The sequence below is a fragment of the Phoenix dactylifera genome, chromosome 1, assembly GCF_009389715.1.
Source record: "Phoenix dactylifera cultivar Barhee BC4 chromosome 1, palm_55x_up_171113_PBpolish2nd_filt_p, whole genome shotgun sequence".
NCBI classification, from domain to species: Eukaryota; Viridiplantae; Streptophyta; class Magnoliopsida; order Arecales; family Arecaceae; genus Phoenix; species Phoenix dactylifera.
In genome coordinates, this window is record NC_052392.1 from 6,002,631 (window position 1) to 6,014,191 (window position 11,561).

Consider the following 11,561-nt stretch of genomic DNA (forward strand, 5'->3'; position numbering starts at 1 on the left):
ATTGAATGGATAAACTGTCTCTTATTTTCATAATGTTAATACATTGATTCAAAATAAACACTAGGTCACCTACTTTCAAAACTGAATAGCACAGTTTACAGGTATGGTCCTTGACATATCCACTTTGAACTCAATTCAAGGAATGATCGGTTTTCCTCTTCCAAACTAAATAGCTAACAGATTTTAAGATGATTTTGTTTGACATCTTCCAAAATTTTCTTTCTCAGCCTTTGTTAGGTTTTGCTTTACTGGCCTCGTTACTCGAAAAATCAGCATGTTGTTGTTGCTAATACTTTTTTGCTTGTAGGGCAGTAAATGGTTTTTTTCTTATCGGATCAACGATTAACCCTAACAAGGAAAATGTTGACGGCTTTTAAAGGTCTTTTTTTATTGATGGCTTAACCTGTTTGTTAGGGTTTTATGCGGGCAAAGGGTCTATATGTAGTAGAGGTTATGTGCCAAATTTCTTTCTTTTATAGATTCAACGAAATTTGAACTATATGATACCTAGGACAATTCTTCGATCACATATTTCTGTAGGGGGGAGAAGAGATGAGATACTGAGCTTTCCTTTTTTTCAGCTGTCCAGTCATTAGTTTAATAGGGGAAGAAAAAGTTTTAAAAAATAAATTAAGTGAGGGTGATGTAAAAGTAGAGCATGTTTATCTTTCACCTCTCATCCCTACGTATATTAGATGTCTGTGGAGTTCACTCAGACACAATGATTTGTCAATTTAGAAGCCCAAAATCTAAGCAGAATCCCTTTTCTATTAAATAACTTTCTTGCTGAGATTCCTGCTTTATACTTGATTTGATGTATCCAAAGAAACCAATGTGAAGGTATAAATATGCACACAACTTTTACATGAGACAAACAACAAGCTGTAACTCTTTGTTTCTTATTATAACTGATTTACATTAATCATGTGTTATATGTGTACCTAAATTTACATCATAATTATAATAATCTACTCACAAAGGGAAATAGTGATTACCGGTAGAACCTTGATTCTCTCGTGTCGAATGCAAATGTTCCAACCATATTACATTTTACAAGAAAAACCATTCGTGTATGATGAAAGGGATCTTGAATACTTTGATTCTTAAAAACTTGGGGCCACAATCTAACCACTCTCAAGAGAACTTCAATGATTCACCTTTGAATTTGCATCTGAATATTTTACCCACAAAACAAATTTTCCTGTCAAAACCTAATATTTTGAAAATGTAAAAAAAAAAAGAACGGATGAAAATTTTCTACAAAGAATTGAAGAAATTACCTCATTATGCTGTTGAATCCGATCGTAGGGGTTGGTTCTCATTGTGCTGGTTGTCTAATGGCATATATTGGGACATGATAGCCATGATCTCAGAATCCATGTAAGACTGCAAAAGGCAATCATCAGTAAGTCAAAGAACCATAAATACTGGCTATGAATGTGAGGCCCCCTACTTTTTCCTTATAGAAATTTTATGACAAGTTTAATTCTCTATTTGAGATCAATGAACATACCCTGAGCCTGTATTTGTAGAATATGTAACCTACTACTCCAGCACCAACCACACATGCTAGAACCAAAATCGTCAAAAACCAACCAAACCTTGACATATTCTTGGCTGCATTAGAATACAATTATAATCAAGCTCATAATTGGACAATAATATTCTGTGAGGCATCAAAACAGAATTATGTAAACATGGCATGACATAAAAAAATAAAATAATTTCCATTTATAATTTGGTTACTGAAAATATGGTGAAGCTAGAAAATTTGGTATATGCATGCACATCCACATTATACATTTGCCTCTGTGGGCAGATTGTAATGCAAAGCACCAATTATGTACCAAAACACCAAGTAAAGAATCCATATATATAAACAACAAAAAATAATAGTACTAGTTAATTCCTAAAATAAAAGCTGAACTCAACCATGTAATAATTGTTGTTAAACTATATTTTTTGTTTTAAATTATATAGGTGATTCATGCAACCTAGACTAGGAATTTAATGATACATCTTTCAATCTGAATATTGTATCATTTTCTTATTATTGTTATAGCATCCTTACCAATGCACATGTCCTCTGCCTTTATGTACAAAAGATTTCCCTTGCACTTGCAGTCATATCCTCCCCATGTGTTCGTGCAGGAGCAATCAGGGCACTGGCATGCAAGCTTTTCCTTGCATTCATTAACATCTGAGACATTCATATAAAATTTACGATCATTTTTCAAAATGTAACTATAAGAGTTAAATATAAATTCTAGAAAAGGTTTATCGATAATGAAATGTGATCAGAAAGTATTACCTTCACATTTCTTACCATCACCATGAAATCCAAATGGACAGCGGCACCCACTCAACTCTAACTCCTTAATGCAACAAGAAACAATTTATAAGCACAAGATTATCTTCTAGAGTAATAGGTATGACAAGAATATACATTCAAAAACAGCAACAGTAACATGACTGAACTGAGCAGGCAGAAAATATTTGCCCATTCCTTGTGTCTGACCAACAACCTCCATTGTCCATTGTACACCTTCCCGGTCCCACAGCTGTAAATAATAGAAAATGTAAGAACTAACAAGCCTTTAATTTTAAATATCTTGTTCTATAATCAGAAGCAACAGTGCTGAAATTTCATATTAAATGGTAATATTACATTGGCCAGTAAGCTTAAGATAATTTATATATAGGCAAGGTAAGATGCCTGAAAAGTCCATCTATTAAAGAAATTGAACATAGATTACACAATGAATCTGGAAAGATGAGTGGGGGTTCAAATAAACAAATTGAACATAGATTACACAATGAATCATGGAAAGATGAGTGGGGGTTCAAATCCAAGGCAAGCAACTACGAGTAAATCATGGAGTCCTTAGGCTACAGGGCTTAGAATTGGAGTATCATCATTTTGAGTATAATGAATCTATGGAGTTCATGATTAAGTCCAAGTTATCTATCACCATCGAGGACTCTCATACTCCTTTTCTTCCCTTAATTCTTCCTAAAATTTTATGCTCTCTCATTTTTTCATATCATTAGACCATCAATTTCCATTTAGCACCAGATTTAGGGGGTTATGTGACATCTTATTATATAATACTGAAAGATGTTAACTTATCAGAGGAGGATTTCTTTTAAGACATTAACATGTTTGTTACACTTCAAAATTAAGTAGATGCACTTGCCTAATGTACGAAAGTTAGTAAAACAAATGAATGCTGCATTCAAGATGGAGAGTCATAAGGCAGAGACATTCATATGTTATTCTTTGATAATGATGTATAGTAAAAAACAATGTAGCCAACGGGAAACATAAAAGGTGACAGGAAAAATAAGGAGTACTATGCCATTGCTTGTAAATGAAGGCAGACCTGGATTGCATATCAGGAGAACCAAAACTAATAAGGATGGCAATTTTTAAGTTATCCCATATTTAATGCAAAACTATAGAGTAGAGTAATTAAAATTTATGTAGACAAGATATTTTTTAGTTATCTAGACCATTAAAGTTGTGTGATTATACTTGCCTGGATGATTTTTCTATGACAGCTTTACAACTATGTATAAATATGGCAAGTTATCTTGCTTTTAACGTTTGATTGTGGATAATAGTAAAGAAATCAAAACTAGAATTTTTTTTAACCTTATTTTGACAGGATTAGTGGAACTATTCGATTTATCTATCTTTCAATCTGGCAACACCGGTGCAACCATTAGTCTATCCAAATTAATCTACCATATCTTTCACCACTAAACTAATCCCAGAGTTGATAGGCTACACCATATTTCCTCAAGAAAATGCATGTCATCAGTCTGAGCTGCGCATGCTATAGGTGTTGCAAGAGGTGGACTTCGGATATATGCCTCCACCAGATGGTTGTCTTATGCAAGTCAAGGTGGTGCCCACCCCCACCCCTAAAAAGAAGGAACAGAATGTGGAAAAGTAAGTCACCTGAATAGTTTTCCTTAGTAGAACTTGCTTGTGATTACTAATTAGTCTATAAGCATAATATTTTCCCCTACATGACTGTTATCAAGTTTTCATGCTGCATCTTAAGCAAATTTATTCAAAGAATCTATTAAATAGATTAACATGAACCAGAAGTACACTATGAACATCATCAAATATCTAATACCATTGTGAATTAGCTTGCATTTGATCAACCTGGAAATGTAAAAATTATGGCAGGTGATAAAGCATTTTAAATGAAAATGACTGAGTCAAAGAACTTGTTAACTTTTAGTGAAAATCCAACTAAAACTTCTGATCGTCATCTCATGTTAAATTCGAAACTACATTGATTGTTTTAGTATTATCATCTGGGAAGCTAACCAAATGTATAACCATAACCTTGGCCATGAGCCCTTGTCCCCATCATTTAATGTCAGCTTTTTAAATCATTATTTGTGGACAATTCCTATTGAGGGTTGCCTCTCGGGTTAATACGAGCTATTTGAAAATCCTTCGTACAACTCCTGTCATTTTTCTTTCATCCTTCCTCTTTGTTGGCTTATCATCTTCATCGTTCCTAATTCTTTAATGAGAATTTGAGCACCTCTGATTGCCGTGGCCTTCTCAGAACCTTGTTGGACTTGTCTAAAACATAAAAGGTTAAGTTATTATCACTTTGTCCTCAACTGGGCCCTCTCCTACTACTGTAATAAACCTTACTAATTTTACCAGTTGTCTTTCTCAATATTGTTTTCTCCTTAATATTCACCTTGTTTGCTTGGCTTGATTTCCTGTCCAGCAATTTGAACCATGTAGTAACACAGTTTTCTCATTTTTGCACTTAGGTCTCTAAGGCATGTATTGGTGGTCACCATGCGACAAAGCAACTCTCATGTAACAAAATAATATATGTAATTAGCAACTGAAGTCTTAGAAACTATCAAGATATTCATTATTGTTATAATCTTCTAAAATGGTTTCTGTTCATATCAGTTTTTCATTCTCCTCAAGCCTAGCAAAGTAGAGAACCTACATGATTCAAAAGAAAAAGATAAGATATGATTCAAGTAATTAGTAAGTCATGCTATCCATTTATAACATGTTTTGGTGCTCGATGATCAAGAATATTTTTTTGGAACTATTAGGCCTTCTTTATTTTTGTGTCTCAGCAAACTCACAGTCAAAAAGTCGTTATATTCTAGTAAAAAAACAAAAGCAGAGTGCTTAATTCCACCAGTTTTATGGGCCAATAAACACAACATTCTATTTCTACATATGAAGAAATTGGGAAGGATGGTTACATAAAGTTTTCCCTTAAAGATAATGTTGGTTGCACTAATATTCACATTCAAATTTATATTCAATCTCATAAATTCAATTCTCATATTTATATTCATCAGGTTTAATTTTTTTCTCAGTTCAAGAAAGTCAATGATATTTGCAGTAAAAAAAAAAAAAAATATTGTTCATATGTTGTATTTGGAGTTGGCCTTGTAATATATCCCTTTGTACTTGAGGCTGGGGTTGCAGTCATCAGTGAAGCCTTTCAATATATTTCTTCAACATATAGCTAATATTATGCTTGATGCCTTTCCAGTAGATATGAAGTTTCAGAGGTTACGATAACAAGCATAACTGAACCATGGAAAGCTTTCTGAATATTCATCCTTTTCTTTTACCGAACATAGAAGTCATAGAAACACATATATTTTCCAAGCCTAGAAAAGGCTCATCAAGTTCACTTGAAAAGCAAAGAACAAAAAAATCTTATTTGATTCTTTCTAAAGACTATTGCCTCAGTCACAAACCCACTGTGAGGTAATACTTATATATAGTCCCTAAAAATTACTGCAAATTTATTAGGATCACATAACCTTAAGAACTTCAGTCTACCACTCAAAATCTGATGCTTTAAAGACTACAGAAAAATGATAATGGTCTGCTACAGCTAACAGTAATAGCAACAGAATATTGCGGAGGAACACATAAGAAGTACCTTGACAGGAAGTATAACCATCACCCTCATACCGAACCCCGTTAACTGTGGGGCATTTACAGATTCTGCCCCTGAAAGTGTCCTATAAAGAGATAGTATTTACAATTAATCAAAAGCTTAACAAGTTTATCACAAATTGGCATTCATGTATTTGTGGACCAGTGAGAGGGTAATTCCTCATAGAGCATATGAGGCTGTACTAGCATGCAGGAGAAAATACCTTGCAGGCAGTTATGTTTAATCGTAACTCCTGCCAACATCCGCCATTGGATTCAAGGCACTGATTTGTCTCAATGTCTGAGGGAAGAAATAAAAGAGAAACAGTCCTTGTAAGTATAGCAGGGAAAAGGTTTACATAGATAATGTCCAGTAGTAGGAGAATAGATGTTAACCTCCACTCAAGCAAACAGGAGGCTCGGTCGACTCTTTAAATCCCGCACATATTGCCTTCAGAATAGCACTCCTCTCCAATATTCCTTCAGAAAAAAAAAAACATTTTACCACAACAAGATCATGAGATTTTCTAGTATGAACCAGAATGAGTTCATGAAATGCTCATAATGATAAAACTGCTGAAAGTAGCTAACAACTATGAAAGAAATCAAGTAGAAGAAACTGGAACAGAAGCAGAAACTTAGAGTACAATAAGGAGATAATTAATTGCGGCTTTTCCTTTTGCATTTTTACACATTTAATCCACGTAAATTTGCCATTGGATTATATAAGAAGGGAAAAGGGTGTCATTCATAGAATATCAATGATAAGTAATCCAACTTTGCAGGACTTATATATGCTGACATGTACAAAAAACAATCTATAGTTAGAGAAAAAAAGCTCCACCCTATGCTTTCCTTGATTTAAGAATATCATTTTCATAAAAATTTTCTTTAATGTTCACTTTTGACATATTGAGAAGGAACATAAAATATTAAGTGGACAGTATAGCTACAATATTTAAACTTTGACAAAGTCATAGTAGACCGAACAATGGATTTTGTAACAAACCTCGATACTGAACATTGTTTATAACCAGAGTAGGCAAGATGGTCACATCTCCACGAGAGCCATGGCCGACCTAGAACACAAATATTTTTTAGAACTGCAGCAATTCTTGCAGATGTATTAAACATATAATGATTTCTAAGTTCTGAAGACATCTTATTGGTTGATGCCTCCAAATAAAATTTTCAATTTGAAGTACCTGGACCTCTTGCTCTCTCTTTAGGACTTCGTTCTCAACATCGGCTTCAGGATCACCCATGCATTTTGAAATCTTGTCCAGAGGCAAACCTGATGCATCGTATTACATTCAAACAATATAGAACAATAAACAAAACTAATTATAAAAGGATCTATGTCCATAATGTTCATTGCTTACCAAGAGATTTAACTACTTTGTCAGCACAGTCCCTGCTATATTTCTTCTCCTTCATTGAGCATCTGATATGATAATCTGTCACAAAATCCCACCAGACCCATGGCCGACCACTCTCATTCGCTACTCTATGAACACAAAGCTGCCTCAAGTTCTCGATGACAACATCCTTCCCATCATACCCCTCACCAAAGTCTTGCTCTGGGTCGGGAGCACAATATCTTCCTTTGTTTATGCACTGAGACTTGCATTGCCTGCTAAGTACGAAGGGTTCTGGGCAATACCAGGTTATGTAATGAGGTGTAAACTGAGTGAAGCCTCCCCTCTCAAGAAGTTGAGCGTGACCCTTGAAGTTTTTAACAAAGTTCATTTGTTCTTGACAGCGAGGGCCACACTCATCATTGCTGTTAGTCCAAAACTCGTATTCAACCCTGTTGTCAGGGTGAGGCATGGACTCTCTCCAGTCCAGCCTAACCACAACCTCCTCATTCCCCTTCGCCAAGGCCTTCTTAAGTGCCTCGCCAAAGGCTCGGTTGATGAGGGCGGAGGGAATGGTGATCTTTTCTACATACTCAGAGTTCCGGCTGGCTTCTGGAGTGTCCATGGTTAGCAAGGGCTCATCAACGTTGTCAGCAACTAGGACAGCAGCGGCACCAGCATTCTGCCCATGCCATGCCTTCAAAGCAAAGTAGCAATCTAGAGAAGGTGAAAAGAGGGTCAAGGCCCACTTCTCAGAAGGTATATCTTAATCTTTGCTTAGAATAGAAGGAAGTTTGACTTGTTAACCAAACTATGAGTTCCATCAAGGAAAAAGAAAGAAGAACTACCTCACCTAATCCAGTAGGACACCAAAACATCGCACAATACTAAATCGATATGCCCCCCCCCCCCCCCCCCCCCAGATCTAACAGAAGAAAAATTTCTGCAAAGTTGAATTGAACGATGAAACATGTTGCTGTTATTTGTATTTTATTACTTTTATTATGAGGTTGGGTGTGGGGGGGGAGGGGGAGGTCGGGTCTGCCAATTTTTGTTCTGAAATCAATCCAATATCAAGAACTGATAATTTAGTGAGAAATATTCCAAATTTCACAGATGTAAACACTATGCAGGACTTCTTCCTGTTCGATTGGCATGAAAACGTCGAGAAATTTAAAAAGTCAAAGCAGCAGCAATACCCAGATTAACTATCAATTACTAAATCCTTCATAGGTGAGAAGGAAATTAATCCGAAATCTCTAAGATCAAGTTAAAATTAAAATCCAAACTGGCTCTTTAATCACCCTTCCTAAACTAACACAAATTAAATGGAAGCAGAAAACAAATAAGAGGCTAAAGAAAGACTTGACTCTCAGAAAGTCAACGCTAACAATGAATACCAGATGTAAACTACCCAATATGACATCTTCTTCTTCGCAACCGAGCTATTACAATTCCCAGTGAGAGAAAAACAGAGCAAAACGAAGACACAAAAACACAACAGAGAGAAATAATTTAAATCATACCAAGCAACAACCGTTATAACCAAGACTGTCGGAGGCGGAGAATATAAAAGGAAGGAGGAAGAATAGTTCGATTACCTCCGCGGTCGAGGAGGAGAATCACTGGCCGTTTACTCTTGGACTTAAAAGCTCCGTTGGGGAAGGAAGCGCAGCCGATAGTCCCCTTTTCGGGGTACATGACGACGCCGGTCATCGTCCCGCCGTAGTTCGGCACGCCGAAGTTGGCGATGGCCGCGTCGTGGTGACCCCGGATATGCTCCGGCGACAGCACTCTGACAAAGCTCTTCTCGACTATGAATCGGCCGGCCACCGAGCTCATCGCTGCTGCTGAGAGGACTAAGAAGGTGGCGAGCCATCCTTGGAGGCTCGCCATGTTTGCCGTTAGTTTTTTTTTTTTTTTTCTCTTCTTCTTCTTTGGATATGGGAGAAGGTGAGAGTGGGGGAGGAGACTTGGAGAAGAAGATGGGAGAAGACGAGGGTGGAAGAGAAGACCAAACGGGGGTTGGGTTGCTAAAAGAACCTCGCTAACGGTAGCATATATGGAATTTTAGAGAGAGAGAGAGAGAGATTGCTTGGTTCCTACAATTTGCCGTGATGTGTTCATCGCTTACTTTCCAAATGATGATGTTATATATGTTGATTTTGTCTAACGTGTAAGAGAAGGTGACAAGGAGAGATGGGGAATTCAATCTGACGGGAAGAAAGAGGTTGGAGGATGAAAGAGACTACTGTTAAAAAATCTACTGATAGACTAATTTGGCCTTCTTCTTTTTACTAATATCCTTTATATTTATTGGATGCAATCTTATGAATATTATATATATATATGATGAGCTATATAAGCTCCCATTTGTTGCTCATGCACTCTTTTTATTTCTCTCTGCTAAGTAAGGATTGAATTTATTAAATACATTTTTACTTAAAAAAAGATATTTATAAGACATCTATATAGACAAGTGGCAGTGTTTTAGTATCTATGACAGCTTAACATTTCCTCAAAGCTCCGTGTAATTTGGATTAAGAAAGCAAAGATGTTGGACTTCAGATTTATTAATTCAAAAATACCAAAAAAAAATCACTTAAATTCTCAAATATTTACCAAGTCATCCTACTACATCACCTATATCAAATGGATGCTTACTTTAATATGCCAATAGATCTTGCACTTTAATCCCAATGCTCTTTCCGTTGAAATAGAAAGTCCATGTGGTTTGACAATTTTATTCTTAAAGAAAAGAGTCCAGCAAAACCTAACACACTTTTGTTTAGGTTTAGCAATTGCCATTATTATACATAAAAACCATCATCCAAACCATGACAAACTTTTATAAAAATCTAATGAAACATCATTAACATAAAATTGTTTTAAAAACATTTCAGAATTATGTGTAAATCTATAGTAGTTGTCTTACTAGCTATAATGATATATTTCATCGATACATTTTTCACATATTTTTATTCTATATCTAATAAAACATAAAAGCTTTATCTATAAACATAAGCCTTGAAATAATGAACATGCCAAGCAATGTAACTTATAGTTTGTAGTGTTGTTATAGTTTTAATGCACAATGAATTTGTATTATATATGGGTTGGCTGCATGATGATTATTATATTATATTATAACTAATGTTAATGATTATGTATATTCTATTAGAGCTTACACTGATATAGATAAAGCATGTCGACAATCTTGGTGCACGAAGTGATAAAGACAGCATATATAGACTAATTAGCATTAGCATTTGTTAGATGCTCATTGAAAAATCATAACTAAAAGATATAGCTAACGTGCGTAGGAAATTCATATGAAATATATATGTATAAATATTAGAGCTTCCAACAAAAGTTTATAGTCTTAGAAGTGAGGATTAGAACTAGAAAATTTGGTCTTACCAATCTGATTTTTTCAAAAAAGTTTAATCAAGTTTCAAGATCATTGACCATGGAGAATTTGAAAAAGTCCATCAAGAAGCTCGTGAATAATAAGTCTTTCTAGGTGCAAGAATATGTTGTCACTTTTTCACTGATATGGATATTTTGGTCATTTAGAGTCTCGCCCCAGAGTAGAAGGCAAGCAACAAGACCTCTTCGTTCCAAACCGTTGACGGTAAGATAATCCGAGGAGCATTGTAAGGTCATGACAACGATCTGCACCCTACCCCCATCGACAAGCACGACGAACAATCTCAACCGTCCAATGGTTATCCAATCTTATCAGATACATCAAAAAGCGTGATCACTTTCTATGATGTACAAACTTTTGTTCCATTCCCATCAACCGTCCAAATTTCAATGAAGGGTATCAGGTGATTCTAATAGACCTGATGACTTTTATTAATGTGCCAACGTGAGGCAGGAGGAGGACATGGAATATATAATTGGTAGACGCGAAGTCGTCGCTTAAATGTCATTGATGTGAACTGGAAAGAACACCTAAAGACTTTGACTGGTTCCGCCACGACCCACGACTCCACAAACTTTTCTTTCTATATTGGATGAGGTTTAGATCCTCCAAGGCCTTATTGGGTATTACCATAAATTTTAAGATAAAATTAAAATAAAAATATAAAATTTATATTAAGATATAAAATTAGGATAAAAATATATTACTAAACTATTTTTATTTCTAAAATTTAATTTATTTTAGAATAAAATTTATTCAAAATATAAATTTTAACTTAAAAAAATAGAATCTATGCCATGCAGCTACCACTACCATC

The 11,561-nt window shown here is 35.3% G+C and overlaps 1 protein-coding gene across 2 annotated transcripts; it reads right to left on the bottom strand.

The window, feature by feature from the left end:
- Positions 1–849: 849 nt before the first annotated feature.
- Positions 850–9,643, bottom strand: LOC103716205 (vacuolar-sorting receptor 6-like). 2 transcript variants are annotated; one of them, XM_008804117.4, is made up of 13 exons: positions 8,916–9,643; positions 7,339–8,031; positions 7,162–7,250; positions 6,966–7,035; positions 6,353–6,436; positions 6,181–6,257; positions 5,961–6,042; positions 2,479–2,561; positions 2,312–2,375; positions 2,072–2,200; positions 1,514–1,617; positions 1,281–1,386; positions 850–1,201 (listed from the first exon to the last, which is right to left on the bottom strand). In XM_008804117.4, the coding sequence occupies exons 1-12, from the start codon at positions 9,208–9,210 to the stop codon at positions 1,285–1,287; spliced, it is 1,872 nt and encodes a 623-aa protein (XP_008802339.2). In that variant the 5' UTR covers positions 9,211–9,643; the 3' UTR covers positions 850–1,201; positions 1,281–1,284. The 2 variants fall into 2 exon arrangements, with proteins under 2 accessions (XP_008802339.2, XP_008802338.2); XM_008804116.4 differs by having other exon boundaries at positions 860–1,171; positions 8,916–9,631.
- Between the last annotated feature and the right edge of the window lie 1,918 nt (positions 9,644–11,561).